The sequence below is a fragment of the Odontesthes bonariensis genome, chromosome 9 (genome assembly GCF_027942865.1).
Source record: "Odontesthes bonariensis isolate fOdoBon6 chromosome 9, fOdoBon6.hap1, whole genome shotgun sequence".
Lineage (NCBI taxonomy): Eukaryota > Metazoa > Chordata > Actinopteri > Atheriniformes > Atherinopsidae > Odontesthes > Odontesthes bonariensis.
The window spans coordinates 35,658,614-35,676,669 of record NC_134514.1 but is presented as its reverse complement, the minus strand read 5'-3'; the positions used below and the strand labels follow the sequence as shown (position 1 = coordinate 35,676,669).

The 18,056-nt window shown below is 39.4% G+C and overlaps 2 protein-coding genes across 3 annotated transcripts in view; one reads left to right on the top strand and one right to left on the bottom strand.

The window, feature by feature from the left end:
* The window catches only part of nlk2 (nemo-like kinase, type 2), a 45,005-nt gene extending 31,591 nt beyond the window's left edge, over positions 1–13,414 (top strand). For both annotated transcript variants that reach the window (XM_075474155.1, XM_075474154.1), the window contains 4 exons: positions 620–706; positions 5,994–6,192; positions 7,667–7,760; positions 9,947–13,414. In XM_075474155.1, coding sequence (XP_075330270.1) covers positions 620–706; positions 5,994–6,192; positions 7,667–7,760; positions 9,947–10,001 — 435 coding nt within the window. In that variant the 3' untranslated portion in view covers positions 10,002–13,414. The remainder of the gene's footprint in view (positions 1–619; positions 707–5,993; positions 6,193–7,666; positions 7,761–9,946) is intronic.
* The window catches only part of LOC142388719 (Na(+)/H(+) exchange regulatory cofactor NHE-RF3-like), a 31,836-nt gene continuing 25,970 nt past the window's right edge, over positions 12,191–18,056 (bottom strand). Inside the window, exon 10 of the mRNA XM_075474266.1 lies at positions 12,191–12,247. Within this exon, the coding sequence (XP_075330381.1) occupies positions 12,191–12,247 (57 nt within the window). The remainder of the gene's footprint in view (positions 12,248–18,056) is intronic.

Here is an 18,056-nt window from a genome sequence, read left to right as displayed (position 1 = left end):
GAATTTACCTGTGTAGATTATTAACCTTTGGGTTAGGGTTAGGTTGAAATAAAGAAGTAACACCATACAGTTCTGCCCATGTACTGATTTACACGTAACAGAGGAGTGCAATTATGGACGGCAATGTTTACCCATCCAAAACATTAACAACATCCACATCCCACAAAGTATTACTGGGGATTCTCTCACCTTGAAACCCTGTCTTTTTCTTTTCTTTTTCTTAACTTATGCGAACATCTAGGCCATGTGCCATAAAACAGCAGTGTTTGTGGCAAGATACCGTGAAAACTAATAGAGCAATTAAGGAATATACATTTCTACATAATGCGACTAAGATCGGCATAATCCACATAGTTAAATTATTGCCAACTCCAAGTATGACCTTATTCAGTTTTAGGTGACCCCTGTCTTACATAGCAGCCTTATTCAGATAAGTCTTTTTTTTGCCAATATTAGAGTTTTGCTCTAATATTGGCAAAATAAACTCAATGACTCTTGTCAGAATGAATTACATGCATTATAAGACCTAATAAACCATTAAGTACATTTTGTTGCCTATTCAATTGCTGGAAAGCGGAATATTTTGCATGCTTTCTTATTCCAATGCTTTTGTCTGCAGCCATCTCTTCCCGTTCTGTACACTCTGTCAAGCCAAGCAACACATGAAGCAGTCCACCTCCTCTGCAGGATGCTGGTGTTTGATCCAGTGAGTCATTCTTTTATGCATACTGCAGCTTTGCATTGTGTTTTGTTAAATTAATTAAACAACTGTCCCGTGTTATCGTCAGTGTGTTTAAGGGAAGTGTTAGATTGTCATTTTAAGTATAGCCCAAGCTTTTACCATGAATTTGCTATTTGCTGAGCAAAACCATGGTAAACCCAAGAAAAACTTAGCCTCTGAGTTGAACTATTTAAAATGGCAGAGGCACACTTGGAGCACTTAGTTCTCTTGTACATCAAGCTGGGAAATCTGCTGTCAAGAACACTGGGGACATTTTGAGTCTCAGTCTTTTATGTCTCAACCTTTTCTCTCTAGTCTTTTCAGTGTGTCATAAACCATTGCCACTTTGGACCTGGTCGACATATTGTTATAATCTTTTTTTTTTTTAAATCATTATTCTTGTTGTTATTTTAGTTTAAACAAAATAAAAATCCCACTTTAGTTAGAACTATATAAGGTAATAAATAATTATTAACTGAACATGATGTAAAAAATGGCTTCCTGTTAATTCATATCCTCTCATGCAGGCAGAGATTGTATGTCCTGATTGACACTTGTATGTTATTTGCAGTGTACTTTTTGCACAGATATTGGTGACGTGAAGAGACATAGCCTTCATTACAGCTGGTTCTTCATGTCTGTTTGATGTGTAAGAGCACTTTGATGTGTGACATATGAAGTTAAATCATTGGGAGTTTTTTATTTGGTGTTTTCTTTACGCTAATCTCTTTTTAATTTAATCTTTTGAAGGGAAAAAAGTACAGGACTACACCAACACTTGTCAAAGTCAAATTTATTTGTATAGTACAAAACGGTTCAAAGTGCTTTACATAAAATAAAAGCATTGCAGCAGGGAGTGTAAGAAGCATTAAAAATACATAAAGGAATATAAAGAGAAATAAATAAAATAACAAGCAACAGTCCAGATAAGTTAAAAGATATCGTGCAGATTTCATGCATAGACACATGAGAAAAGCAATGTTTTTAACCTGGATTTAAAACATTTTGGGAAAGTTTAATCTCCACTGGCAGTTTGTTCCACTTGTTTGCAGCATAACAGCTAAATGCTGCTTCTCCATGTTTAGTCTGGACTCTGGACTGGACAAGCTGACCTGAGTCCTTGGATCTAAGAGCTCTGCTGGCTTTATATTCTCTGAACATATCACAGATGTATTTTGGGCCTAAACCGTTCTGGGATTTGTAAACCATCAGCAGACTTTTAAAATCTATTCTGTGACTGACTGGAAGCCAGAGTAAAGATTTTAAAGCTGCTGTGATGTGTTCAGATCTCTTAGTCCGGGTTAAAACTCCAGCAGCAGCGTTCTGGATGAGCTGCAGATGGTTAATGCTCTTTTTGGGAAGTCCAGTTAAAAGAGCATTACAGTGATGGAGTCTACTGGAGATGATTGTACAAGTTGGCCACTTTCAAGGCCAGTTCACTATTCTGCAGTTGTATAGAAAATGATCCTGATCCAATGGATGCTTTCTTTGCTCCTGCTCCACCTCTCCAACAAATGTAACCATGTTTGGCCTGATGGTGTTTTTGTTATCTTTTAGACCGACAGACTGAGATTACTATGGCTGTACTTTTGTGTAGCAAGAACTAACCAGCAGAATAAGTGCAGTCTACACACCATTGAGACAGTGTTTTGATTGGTCCACTCACTGGACACTCCACTTGCATCACAGTATTCAATGCATCATCAAATGTAATGTCTGGAAAGCAATTGAAATGTATTAGAGACCATAGGGACAATAGTGTTGAGAGCACCGGTGAAGTGCACTGGTTGCAGGACGAGTAGTACGTCATGATGAACCCATAGATGCTAACACAGCTACAGAGCCACATCTCAATCAGTGGGGTTACATGGCACTGAAAGGATCAAATAATTGGCTAAATTACAATAAGACTGAGTTGCTCTTTATTTGAGCAAGGGTAATTATCCTTGGATATATGGCGGTGAATGAATGGGATCAGAGGCACAAAGCATGTCATACTCCAATACGATAGGTGGCGCTGTACCCATTTCAACTATTGTTAATAGAGCCACTTCCTGTTGACCCCTTCAACAACAAACTCAGGCATTCGAGAAAATGGCGAATAAAGAGCAAGATGAAGCTACGTCCCTCTACATTTGGTCTGTGATGAGCTGCTTGTTGCACAAACGCGATGCACAACGGAGCATTCTCCATCGCTTTGTTTGTTTCTTTCTGACGGCGACTACAACAGGAATATCGTCTCTTCCGACTTCCAGTTCACGACCCCGGGGAAAAATCTCGAGCATGCGCAGAACGCAAAGTGTAATTCAGTGGTTTTCAAAGTGGGGGCCGCCAGGGGGCGCTAGGGGGGCCTCAAAAAATTGGAATGAAGATAAGAAAAAAATGCAAAAATAAAAAAATAGAATTTAATTTTTTTTTAAAACATCATTATAAAAAATTGTCACATTTTTTTAATCAGTATTGTAAAAGTACAATTTATAATAATATATCATATCGAAATGTTATTTGCCATGCTTGTCTTTCTGATTGGCTGCCAGTCAAAACATCGTAGACCTGGCGGTTTGCGCCTGTTCTGAAGCTGCTCTGCTCCTCAAGCTAGCGTGTAGCTAGCTAGCCAAAATGGACAGATTTTTGACTTGTAAGAGACCGAAAGAACTGGCCGACTAAAATCAGAAATTATGAGGCAGCATACATTAAGTTTGGCTTTACAGCCATACAGAAAAATGGCCACGATTGCCTGAAATGCGTCCTCTCCTCTGTCTGGAGACCCTCTCAAATGAGTGTTCAAAACCTTCGAAACTTCAGCGTCACTTGATACAAAAACATCCGCCAGAGTCTGACTTCTTCAGACGTAAAGAAGAGCATTTAGTCAGGCTGCATTCACACGGCAAGCTACTGTCCGTGAATAAAAGAAAGAAAATACGTTCTAAAAGTTGATGTTTCTTTACATATTTTGTAGCATTGTCTGTGGTTTGCAAAGGGGGTCCCTGGCCAGAAGCTAATATTGTTTGGGGGGCCTTGGCATGGAAAAGTTTGAGAACCCCTGGTCTAATTCACCACGTGCTTCACCGTCTACAAGTACGTTTATTTTGACTTTCAACCGAGTTATCTTGGGGTCTTAATCCGATCACGAGTACCTCGATTCGACCCAATTTCTTGTCAGATTAAGGTGTCTACATGCACTTAATAACTCAGTCTTATTGTGATTTAGCCAATAATCCGATCCTTTCGGTGCCATGTGACCATCACTTAGAAGTGAAAGAAAGTGCACTATCTTTCACTTCTAAGGTTTTATGTACCAGAACAGAATAAAAAAAGTGATCTGGTCTTTACTAGGTCTGAAAATAAGATAAATGCCACAAAAATAGGCCAAATAAGTCAAATTAGCTTGACAGTTATTTACTTGGAACACCTTCCAAGTATGTGTGTATTGGAGTGGAATCTGTGTGAGAAAACGTTTAAAAAATGCCCCCCCCCCTCTAAATTTCATTTGGAGATAATTTGAAATGTAAGTATAGCCAAATTCACTCTAATGGTAATTTTGTCAAATGCTCCTGCAGTTATGAAATCAGCATTTTATTAAAGCAGAGTAAGCATTTCCAGTATGCTGAAGCAACCATGAGTTGACAGGTAGTCTTAATGGCTGGTTTTCAGTCGCAATTTCTAACATGTCTGACAAAAATAACAGCCATATACAGTATGTGAATGAAAGTATTGGAAATTAGGAATTGCCCAACTGCATTATCCTGGGTTGTTAGCCCGACTTTTACAAGCTCGATTTTCTTCATCATCAACATCATCAAACTTTATTTATAAAGAAAGCACTTTTCATACAATAAAATGTAGCACAAAGTGCTATACATGTTTAAAAGCAGCCACCCCCACCCTGCCTCACCCCAGCACATAAACACACAAACAGACATATGCACACAAACAAATAGCGTCTTAAAAAAAAAAAAAAAAAAAAGTGTGTGTGTGTATATATATATGTATATATATATGTATATATATATATATATATATATATATATATATATATATATAAAACAAAATAAAATAAACCTAGAAACGGACTTATGATTGTGTTCATTATGGCCAAATGTCTCCAGTTTGGTGTCATCCTGCCAGAGGACATTGTTCCAGGTGTCTTGTGGTTTGTTCACATGCAACTTTTTAAATTGAAGCAGTGCTGTCATGTTTACTTTTTAGAGGTTAGAGGCTTACTCCTTGCAGCCCTTCCAAATATGATATATTTGTTCTTTATGTAATTTTTGATATTATGGAATGCAACATTTGACATGCTGAGGCCCTTAGATCCTGAGACAGATCCTGAGACATGGCTCTTTTTTGCATTATCTCCTAATTCCTGGGAAGAATGGGCAATTGTCTTGAATGTTTTCTTTTTGTGCATAACTTTTTCCGGTGCAGAACTGATATGGTGCCAAATTGTTTGGAAATGGAATTCCAGATTGATGAACAATTGCTTCACTAAGAGCTTCTCTAAGAGCTTCTCTAAGAGCTTCTCTAAGAGCTTCTCTAAGAGCTTCTCTAAGAGCTTCTCTAAGAACTGTTTACGTCTTTGCTCCTTGGCATTGATAACGCCTACCTGAATGGTTCAGACCAGCAAACTACCAAAACCTTTCATTGGTAGATGCCCACTCTTCCTACAACTGCCCTTAATTAGCAAGTGTGGCCACCTCTTTTAAAGGAGGGAGTCGATGGTTCGATACCAGGCTTCACCAGATGCCTTTGGGCAAGACACTGACCCAACTCGGCCTACAGTGCCTACATCCATGTGAATGTGTGTGTTAGACTTAAGAGGTGTGAGTGAGCTTGTTGTGTGCATCAGCATTTTGGTTTAGTTTTGTTTGATAAATTATTAGATGCTGTATTATGTCATGTGTTACAAATAACCATTCATTTATTTGCAGTTATTTATTGAAATATTTACCATTTTATTTTCTGTATACTTTTCTTTTTCCCAATCATTTTCACACGCATTCTGAGACAAAGGAGTATATGTAAAACACAGCTAATGGGGCGGTTGCTGGCGTAGTGGGTTAAGCAGCCGCCCCATGTACAGAAGCTACAGTCCTCGCTGCAGCTGGCCCCGGTTCGAGTCCCGCATTAGGCAGCCCTTTGCTGCATGCCTTCCCCCTCTCTCTGCTCCCTACTTCCTGTCTCCCTCTAACTGTCCTGTCCATAAAAAGCCCAAAAAAACAAACAGCTAATGGTCTTTGAAACACATCTAACTAATGCACTTGGTCTCTAGGCAAAGAGGATTTCAGCCAAGGATGCCTTGGCTCACCCTTACCTGGATGAGGGCCGACTGCGCTACCACACATGCATGTGCAAGTGCTGCTACACCACATCCTCTGGCCGTGTTTACACCAGTGACTTTGAGCCCGTCACAAATCCCAAGTTTGATGATGGCTTTGAGAAGAACCTGAGCTCCGTGAGACAGGTCAAAGGTAAGTTGTTGTTGTTTTTCTGCTGTTCCCCTCTCTAGGTGCTGGGCCTACCTCCGACCTACTGCACTTTAAAAATGATTAACCCTCTCTTATTACCTAAATGTTTCTTTCTGAGCACACTGCTGTGGGCTGATTTCACTGTTCCTTTTTTTTTTAAATAAACTGATCTGGCAAACTTTAGGAAATACTTTACTGCAAACTAATCAAAAACATGTTCTAGTGTCATCAGACAGGTCCACTAAATATATTTATTAGCTGTGCCATATACCGTTTCTTCTCTTGTAAACTCGTTAAATGTACAGTTGACACACTGTTGAACTGCTGTTCTCTGTGGAAGCAAACATGAGCTGGTATATGTGGAATGTGAGAATAAACCAGTCTACCACAACATTATTACCACCTACCTTTTGCTGTGTTGGTCCTTGCATATCTTCTCTTGACACCATGTTTTCGGTTTATCACAGTGCTTCTGTTCACCATACTGTAAATCCTGCAGCAGCTTTCGGTCTGAGTGATCAGGTGTGCCTCCTTGTGGAGTCCTCCGGTAACAACTGCTGACATAACAGATGGTTGCTTATGTGAATGCGAGGTGCAACAGTGTATTTTCAGCCTAACATTCTCATTAGTTAGCCATTTTTTTTAAACTAAGCTAAAGACTATTCTCTTTCCAACTGCTTTTATTTGATTTGCCACTGTCACTTATTTTCTTCATTATGTTTAACAGAACTTTTTTATCAATTTTATTTGACAAATTCTTTCCAACTACTTGTAAATCATATTCAAAATACTTTATTTAATTTCTCCCTCTGTCTTGTTAATGTTAATGTTTTCTTAAGGTCCCATCACATGCAATGCATTGTTTTCTGCAGTGTTAAACTGTTGACTACGGTAACGCAATTCATGGGTCACCAAGATCTTCTCCCCCTGCCCCTCAGCAAGCCTGCAGGAATTCAACCAATCAGAAGCTTCCCCTCAATCCTCAAGAGAGGATTCCACTAAACCCTAAGGGAGGAGAGCTAGGGGGGGCTCTCCCCCCTTCCAAAATAATTACAAACTATTTTGAGTTATGATAGATGAAGAGCTTATTTAGAGGTACCACAGATTAAGAATTAAATTTCTGGAAACGGTCCTGCCATGTCCACTTTAAGTTTAACTTGATATCCTGTACTTCTAACCAATATGTGTTCAACAACTCCTCTGTTCTGTCTCGAGGATTAACATATTGAAAAAGGGAAGAAATCTAGCAAATCCTGACTCTTAAAGTTGATAAAGTAGCAACAAAATTGTAGAGGTGTTGACAAAGGAACAGGTGCTCTGTGAAGTGCATTTGGGAACACTGGAAGTAATGGAAATGATCAAAATGAGACACTTGAGCCCTATCTATGATGTAGTTCTTCTAAAGAGTCAAAGACATCACTATGACTGAGTTTTGTTTGAAATAAGTGACCAATGCTCGTTCGTGTTTCCCTCACAGAGATCATCCATCAGTTCATTTTGGAACAGCAAAAGGGGAGCCGGGTTCCGCTCTGCATTAACCCTCAATCAGCTGCTTTCAAGAGCTTCATCAGGTGAGACGGTCTTTAATGTATCTCACATTCAGACTTCTTAGAAACGTTATGTGGTTCCATTTTGTCTGAAGCCAAACGAGCCAAACAAATTTTTCATGTGCAGCAATGCTTTAAAATGTTTGAATTTGACTTGGAGAATTCTTCTTATTTCTGGATAATTATGACCTAAATTCTGATCAGATTTTCCCTTTGAAGAAATTAGACAAAATATTATTAATTTGTTTCGCAATCCAATAGGACATATCTATAAGTGGTATATATACACTAGTCCGACAGTTCTTCGCATCAGATTAGAAGAATTTTTCTAAGATTATACTAAGTTATAAGACTGCTATGTTGGAATTAAGTTTAAAAATTGACCGTTTGATCTTTGAAATCTAATGTGAAGATTGAAAAACCAGAAGATAGATGCACATAAACATTATGCTCCAAGCTCAATTTAGGGAGCACCTCTTTTTCTCTCCCTAGCTCTCTTATTCTCTTTTGTCTATTTATTATAAGATTTAATAAGATTCACATTTCCGACTCCTTCTGTAATGCTTTTTTTAAAGTACCCAGCGACTGGCAACAAACAGCTGATTATTGCCCCACAGGATAGAGGTCTTTCGGTGGCTGGAGCAGTGTTGTGTTATGGGTCTGACGTGGTGCATTGTGCTCTTTCTGTTGCTTCTGGCATTCTAATTGTCTGAAGCAACTGGATATATGTTGCCCTCAACGTATGTACATTGGGTTTTTTGTCTAGAGCTGAGCAGCAAAGGGAAAGTTCCTCAAGAGAGAATGATATGCAGATTTCTTAGGCCACTTCTTGGTAAAAGGTGTGTGGATAACAGCAGCTTTGTGGGGAATTTGGCTGTGTAGTGAAACAGTAACAGCATGGGGAGCGAGGAAAAAGGCAAGCAAGGTGAAAAAAGACTTTCTCAGCACATGTGACACATGGACTGATGTGTTCACTGCAGGAATGTTTTTGTTTTCTTCATAGTAGACAATAATCTAGTTAGATGGGGGAATAAAGACCATATGTCTTTTTTTTCCTTTTTGTATTGGCATGAAATTAAAAAGTTCGTAAGATCCTATGCTTTACATGAAAATGAAAGTAATGTTGTCAATATATATATTAGGAGTTCAGACTTTAGTGTCTTTTTTAACACTTCATTACCTCAATAGGAAGATTGTGTATTTCAGTAAGGCTGAGTAGTAGAGTTTGGACTGCAAAAGGTCACAGGGGGCAAAAAAGGTCATCAAATTTGGACATCCATCACAGAATCATCAGTTAACCTAATTTGTATGTGTTAAGACTGTTGAAGGAAGCTTAAAGAAAATATGCTTTTGGAAAACACATTTTAATGCCACACAGAACCATCAGATATGGGTCACAAATGGAAAAAAAAGTCAGATTTTGGCTACTGTTTCCTGCAGTGTGAATGTAGCCGTATTGATGCTTGGTCAGGAGTCTTTGGTATCACTAATGGCGCTTTTCCACCAGCTCGCTTCGGCTCGGCTCGGCACGCTATTGCGTGTTTCCACTAGCACGCCGTACCTGCAACCGGCACGATTTTCCGTACCACCTCAGCCCTGGTTCCAAGCGGGCCGAAGCGTTACTAAAACGTGACGTCAGCAGACTGCCTTCCACTGATTGGGCGATGAGTGTCGTCACTGGAAGCGTCATAACGCGGATAATGAAAGCTAGCGTTAGCAACCGTTAGCTTACCTCCAAACGTCGTCTTTTTGAAGCTCGTAACAAAACTCTCCGGTACTTTTCAATACTGTTTTGTCTGGCGGCCAGGAGTCTTCTCTGGCTCTCTTCTCTTGCCTTCTGTGCGACAAAAAGCCACAGGGTGAGCAGCAACACGCGCAGCCGTGTTACGACGACCCCACCCACGTCGAGGAGGCACGAAGTATACTCGTTTGTAATGGAAACACAACCGTGGCGAGCTAGTGGAAAAGCGCCATAACAGTACTCCACAAGCATATTCTGATCTACAGCACATGAAGAAATTAAAAGTTAAACAGTACTCTGGGTATCTGATGTGTATAGTTGGGTGTGAGAACGAATGTTAATACATTTTTCTATTATTTGTGAAATACAAGTAGTACGAAAGTAATTACTAAACTTTTAACAAAGTACCAAATGTCTTGAGCTAATTGATCATTTAACCTGAGTCATATGTTGGCCTGCTTCTAAACAGCTCCACAGTGGCTCAGCCCTCTGAAATGCCTCCGTCTCCGCTGGTGTGGGAATAGCTGCTGGTGTGTCATCCTCTTTCCCGACTGACAAGCTGCTAAACTGGGAACAAGAACACATCTTCCATCATCTACGTAGTTTTTCACTGGAGAACAGGACTCACAGGTCTGATGTATCTGTGCCGATATATGGAGAGAAATCCACTAATACTTGCTTTATGGTGAGAATTGGAGGGTTTTTATATATATATATATATATATATATATATATATATATATATATATATATATATATATATAAAAAAAAGTGTTTAACTTACCATACAGTTTGGGCTATTCCCCGTTATTATTATGTTAACCATCTGACTCTCCCAAATCGAATTTGCTTCTTACTAAGACAATCAATGTAATTGTGTTTGTATATGCTACTGAATCTCCATATTTGATAAAAAAAACAACAACACTGTTTTAGTTTTATTATTATGTTTATTTAATTTTATTATTTAAAACAATTGTTTTCTTTTTTTCAAGAAATTTGGCATTACAAGCAACCCAACTGCCCACACCACAAACCACGTGGTTGTTCAGTACTCATGTATAAGGGGCTTAGGCTTAGTCTTATGTATAAAACATGCAAAGAAAATCAGGTTATGTGCAAATTTTACAGGTTTTGGTACCGGTAATTATATGCACAATTTTTACGTTATGCCCAGGCATGTATGGACAGAAATGTCAAAATGGTATTTTTGAAAACAAACTAGTTCCTGCATGATCGGAAGACAAACCTGTTCACTTGTAGAGCCTGCCGTCAAAACATTTTCCAGACTCATTCACGCTTCAACGCTTCATAGCTCATGTGTTTTTTGTCAGTGATTTTAGGGTTCTTTGGCCCAAGTGGACAAAATGTATATATTTAGCTTCAAACAGATTCCACAATATTTTCAGTATTCATTTCAGGTATTTTGTTTTCACTATTACAGATACAAAATACTTCATATTTAATGCTGGCATCTTTCCATGTTGAACAGCCATCTCTGCAAAGATTCAGTCATTTACTTTAACATCAGCAACATGGCATCTTTGTCTAATGTCAGGGCAAAAACATTTGACCCCATCACTAAAGAAAACAAAAAACTCAGGACACTGTCCATCCATCCATTTTCTTTACCCACTTTATTCAGTTCAGGACTGTGCAGGGCTGGAGCCTCTTCCAGTTTCCACCGGACCAGAGGCGCCCTGGACATGTTGCCAGCGATTGAGATGCTGTGTAAAAACTAAATAAAGATGAATATAAGGATTTGCCAAACATGCCAACCCTATCTTTTATTTAGAACAATGCAAGGACACCATATCAGATGGAATTTTTTTTCTCTCTTACAAATTGTGAATTTGATACCAGAGACATGTTTTTAAAAAGTAGGGACAGACAAAAAGAACAAGACTAGGAACCTTTTTGTCAAGCTTATAAATAAATGAATAAACACAAAAATACAAAAAAAAAAAACTAAAAGAGAAGCGCACAGCAGTGATATTAATGGTAAGATATATGCAACATTGTAAATATGCTGTCAAACAAGTATATGTGCGCACCTTATGTGCTGTTTTGCACATGATGACTGTTTATACATGAGGCCCCAGAATAGTAATGACTTAACATCCATCCTTCTTTGAATCTTTCTCAGCCGATGTGCAAAGGCTCAGGCTTCCTCTTAGAAGTCCACCGCTTTATCTGGTTGGAACAATGAAACTGAATGCTAACAGTGTGTAGTAGATTAGTTCGATGTTTTTCTTTTTTTTCTTTCTTTGGGTTGATGGTGTTTTTTTTTGTTTTTGTTTTTTTTTGCTGTTGAGATCATTTGGCCCTAAGAGTTTAAATACTTGCACATAACATGAAGAACTATTGAACTTTTAAATTCAGGAAGGCAAATATAGAAGCTTCTCTGGCCTAAAATATGGCATCCATCTTTGCTCTCCATACATGGAACTTAAATGGTAATCAGTTCTAACTAAAACCTCTTTTGTTGTCTAATATTCTTTGTTCTTCACAATCTGGGTCTTATTTTTGTCCATTTGGCTGTGTTGTTGTAGTCACTGTGTCATGTTGGCAGGTTGCCTCTGCTTTAAGTTGGGCAGTGGGCCACTGTTGGCTCTCTCTGTCTTCCAGCTACATTCATGGGGCAGTCTCATAAATGATAATGCCAACTAAAACACATATTTGGGGTCAACACAATGGAAACACGTTATGCCGTTCAAATGGTCATCCCTTGCTGCTTCTCCAGACAGTGTAAGTAGTCGATGTGGCTGTGCTGAGGATCCAATGCCACTGAAAGGATTTGCCTTTTTGAACATATCCAAAAGATGCTTAGCAGAGTAACTGTGCCACCTCAGCCACAGGTCTGTTTAAATTACATTATTTATTAAATGTTGGAACAGTGAAGCTGATGTAGAGATTCTAACTGCTATGCTTATATGTATGATCCTTAGGCTAAGACCTAATATGTACTGACATCTAGTGACAATACTTATTAAGCATGTTCAGTTCCATAAAAAGCTAAGGATAAAGCTGTTTGTGTGCCATCTCACAAGGGTTAAAACTGACCCAATCCCAATCAGACCCAGATTGTGTAGAAGTACTTGGGGTGCTATAGGAAAGGGCCTCTGATAGCTTATTGCAGGCAACATCCAGTCTTCCTAGGAGCCTGCACTCATTACAATTAGAGGTTCTGCTTGCTTTTCCTCAAACTAGTTCAAAGAGAGAACTGAGAGAATGTGAAAACAAGACTATTCAAAAGAAAATAGAATAAACCAAGCAAAAAAAAAAAAAAAAAAAAAATCTGAATTCAAACCAGCAATATCATTGTTTTAATTCTTTGCTTGGCCTACTTGAATATATATTCTCACACTATAATTCCCAGATTACATTCAAGCAGCCCACTGCTGTAGCATGATCTCATCTATATGGGTTTTTCTCAATGGTTTCCAGACCTGTGCAGCTGTGCTCTCATTCATGTACAGTGTCTCCAGAGAAAATAGGTTAAAGTAAATTATTTAATGTGTTTTTACAAATGTTTTGTATTCCTCTTCTTGTGTTCATATAGCATGATTTTGTCTCACTCAATCTATGATTATGTATATATGTTAAATAGAGAAGTAAATTGACACACCAACCTAAAAAAAAAGGATACAATGCCACTGTATAGAAATTGTATTAGCCGGCACATTTCAGAGGCTGTGAAGATCATTTTATTTTTAAAACTTGCATACAAATGTATATATTTAGATTTTTAATCTGCAACTTTGATGTGTAGGGGACAGCAAATCCTATAACAATCCTCAGAATACAGAGTAATTTTAACTTTCATGTGTGTACAGCAGAGTTGTAGATATATACAAGAAGCAGCATTTTTGTTATTGTTGTTTATTATTTCATCACAGTAACACTGTGTGAATATGTATATAAAGGATTCACTCTTTTTGGTCTCTACCTCTTGATCTTAGTAACGTTGCTTTGTTTGTCTCCTCTCATTTCTGAATTCGTGGGGAGGGTCAATTTCAAACACTTCAATATGTTTCCAAGCTTGTATTGATATAATAAGATATGCTACCACTGATATAATGCAAAACATTTACCTGAAAATGTATCAAACATTTGTATTACAAAGCTCTACAAAGGGCCAAGGGTAACAGACTTTTGATTTTTACTATAACATAGGATTAGATCTTGTGGGTCGGCAAAGCCAGTTTCCACCATAGTAGTTGCATTCAAATCTTGACATTAAGGATCCGATTTATTTATTTATTTATTATTTGTTGGGCCTTTTTATGTCTTTAATGGATAGGACAGTATGAGGAGAGACAGGAAGCAGGGGGCAGACAGAGGGGAATGACACGCAGTAAAGGACGTCCGATGCGGGACTCGAACCAGGGCCAACTGCAGCGAGGACTGTAGCCTCTGTACATGCCTGCACAACCGGCTACGCATCCGACCACCCCATTAAAGGGATAGTTCGCCTCTTTTGACATGAAGCTGTATGACATCCGATACTAGCAATATTATTTATGAACATTTTCTTACCCCCTGCTGCGTCCTGTGAGCAGAGTTCCAGCTGAGTTTTGGCGTTGTATATATGCAACATATGCAGCCACCTGCCGACAGCTGCGCCTGTTACGGTGTTTACTGCTCAGAAGCAGGGGACTGCTCGGTCTGCACTTCGGTCTGCACTTCGGTCTGCACTTCGGTCTGCACTTCGGTCTGCACTTCGGTCTGCACGGTCTACACTGCCCGTAGTAGCGAGTAGAGAGAAAATGGCGCCAAGCGTTTGTGATGTCTGACTTTTTCCTGCACATCGATTTTGTTATTCAAATGTATTACTCTTTTGAACGCATATTGTTTTGAGAAGCAAAATGCTTTATTTTGTGGCCCCAGCCAACTACCTTCATCAACGCCAAAACTCAGCTGGAACTCAGCTCACAGGACGCAGCAGGGGGTAAGTCAAATTTAATAAATGATATTGCTAGTATGGGATGTCATACAGCTTCATGTCAAAAGAGGCGAACTATCCCTTTAGGATCTGATTTGACAAAAAGAGGGTTTGACGGCATCCCATAGCTTACTGCTATTAGCTTTCATATTTGTTGTTTCAAGCAGACACATTTTGGTGGGGGTGGGGGGATTATGTGGTAGAAAGCATGTTTGTGTATCTAAAGTCACTACCAACTGAAAAACACCTTTTTGAAGTTCACACCACTTCCTCTATTAAGCCTCTATTTCTGAGCCCTGTCGTCTCTTTTTTCTTTCTTGCATTCAACCTCTTAGAATGTTAGAACTGGCTTTGCATCTCATATCAACGCCAGCTTCAGGGGATATAAAAGCCCAGTGAGTAAACTTTATCCATCCATCCATCCATCCATCCATCCATGTTTTTATACCCGCTCAATCCAACGCAGGGTTGCAGGTAGCCTAGATCCTTTCCCAACTGTCATTGGGCAGAGAAGCAGGTTACACCCTGGACAGGATGCCAGTCCATCACAGGGCAGCACAGAGACAAACAACCATGCACGCTCACTCCTAATGTCAATTTAGAGACGCCAATTAACCTGACCTGCATGTTTTCGGCCGGGAGGAGGAAGCAGGAGTACCTGGAGTGAACCAACGCATCCACAGGGAGAACGTGCAAACTCCACACAGGAAGGCCACAGCCAGGATTCAAATCGGGAACCCACTTGCCGTGAGGGAATGGTGCACCACCATGCAGCCTGGAAAAATTTATATTTGAAGGAAATGTTCCAGCAAGAGTTGGTTAAAAAAAATAATAAAAAATGCAAAGACACTGCATCAAAGAAGGATCGGCCAGCTCTCTGTTGCAGGCAAGGGAAATGTAAGTATCTGAAAAAATTTTGGCCAGTTTTTTAAAATGTATTTATTTATTTATATTTATTTTTTACCATTTTGTACAACACATGTATAAAGATTGATATCTATTGATAGATATAGATAGTTCGATAGATATACACTATATTGCCAAAAGTATTGACTCACCCATCCAAATAATTAAATTCAGTTGTTCCAATCACCTCCATGGCCACAGGTGTGTAAATTTAAGCACCTATGCATGCAAACTGCTTCTAAATAATGTTTCGCTCTCAGGAGCTCAGTGAATTCCAGCGTGGTACTGTGATAGGAAACCACCTGTGCAACAAGTCCAGTCGCGACCTCTGGGCACTATTCGCCCAAGCATCCGCTGAACCTGCATTTTATGTAGTTATTGTTTGGCCAATACACTTTCAAGTTTACGTTGAACGAACGACTACTTCAATTTTATTCCAGTTAAACTTGACTCTCTTGTTGACAGCACTACAATTTCAATGCGTACAGCACTGGACAATGTTGCCCCTCTGAAAAGGAAGGTAATCAGTCAGAAGAGGTTGGCTCCTTGGTATAATTCACAGCTGCGTGCTTTAAAGCAGACTGCAAGAAAGCTGGAGAGACAGTGGGATTCCTCTAATCTAGAAGAGTCAATTAGTTTGGAAAAATAGTTTAATAGCGTATAAGAAAGCCCTTCGTAAAGCCAGAACTTCTTATTATTCATCATTGATAAAAGAGAATAAGAACAATCCCAGGTTTCTTTTCAGCGCTGTGGCCAGGCTGATGAGCCATGTATTCCTTTAACTATCAGTAGTATCAGTAGTAATGATTTATTGAGCTTCTTTACCAATAAAATTGTTTTTATCAGAGAGAAGATCCCCACTATTATCAGTGATGTATCATCAAGTACAGCAGCTTTAGAAGTATCTTTAGAACCTGATTTGTATTTAGACGGCTTCTGCCCAGTTGATCTCTCTGAGCTAACAACAGCAATAGTCTCTTCTAAACCATCAACTTGTGTTTTAGACCCAATCTCAACCAGACTGTTCAAGGAGGTTTTCCCATTAATTGACACTTCCATATTGGATTTGATCAATCTGTCTTTGTTGACAGGATATGTACCTCAGACTTTTAAGGTTGCTGTAATTAAACCTTTACTTAAAAAAAACTACTCTTAATTCAGAAGTGTTGGCTCATTATAGACCTATATCCAATCTCCCTTTTATGTCTAAAGTTCTTGAAAAAATAGTTGCAGCTCAGCTTTGTGATCACTTACACAGAAATAATCTGTTTGAAGAGTTTCAGTCAGGATTCAGAGTGCATCATAGCACAGAAACTGCACTGCTGAAAGTTACCAATAATCTTCTTTTAGCCTCTGATAGCGGACTTGTGTCTGTGCTTGTCCTGTTGGATCTCAGTGCTGCATTTGATACGGTCGATCACAGTATCTTATTACAGAGATTTGAACATGTTATTGGGATTAAAGGAACTGCATTAGGCTGGTTTAAGTCATATTTATCTGATAGATTTCAGTTTGTTCTTGTAAATGAAGAATCTTCCTCACACACCAGAGTAAGTCATGGAGTTCCTCAGGGTTCTGTGTTTGGACCAATTTTTTTCACTTTATACATGCTTCCATTAGGTAACATTATTAGACAGCATGGCATAAATTTCCATTGCTATGCTGATGATACTCAGCTGTACTTATCTATAAAACCAGATGAACCCAATAGGTTGGTCAGACTCCAAGCATGTCTTAAAGGCATAAAGACCTGGATGACTCAGAACTGTCTGCTTCTAACTTCAGACAAAACTGAAGTCGTTATCTTTGGACCTGAGCGCTACAGGGAGAAATTGTCTAGCTATATAGTTACTCTAGATGGTATTTCCTTGGCTTCTAGTTCTACAGTGATGAACCTTGGAGTTATTTTTGACCAGAATTTATCATTTGATGCACATATAAAACAGGTTTCTAGGACTGCCTTCCTTCACCTTCGTAATATTGTTAAAATCAGAAACATCTTGTCTCAGAGTGATGCAGAAAAACTAGTCCATGCATTTGTTACTTCAAGATTGGACTACTCCATCCATCCATCCATCCATCCATCATCTTCCGCTGGTCCGGGGATCGGGTCGCGGGGGCAGCAGCTTGAGCAAAGAGACCCAGACGTCCCTGTCCCCGGCCACTTCCTCCAGCTCTTCTGGGGGGACCCCGAGGCGTTCCCAGGCCAGCCGAGAAACATTGTCTCTCCAACTAGGGGTGGGCGATATGTATCGTTTGCGAAATTATCGTGAATGTTGTTTTGACAATGAGTAATTTTGCAATATCGAGATATAGGCAAAAAAAAAAAAAAATTTTTTTTTTTTTTTTTTCAATCGCCAAAAATCAATAAAGTGCGGCGCCAGTGGTCCTCTGCCCTTACCACGGCGCCACGTCCTGCTTTGAACGCTCTAATTTTTTCAAAGTAAACGCTTCGGACCCCGCGGGACACTCAGCTAAGAGCATCGAGGGGGCGCCGAGAGGCAGGGGCTGGGACAGACGGTAGCTCGCCTCGCGGAGGACCGTCAGCTCAATCCCGAGATCCAACAACGAGCTTTTTAACTGCAGCAACTTTAAGATACGCTATTGGAGCTGGAATTACCGCGGCTGCTGGCAACAGACTTGCCCTTCAATTGATCCTCGTTAAAGGATTTAAAGTGTCCTGTATTGTTATTTTTCGTCACTACCTCCCCGAGTGGGTAATTTGCGC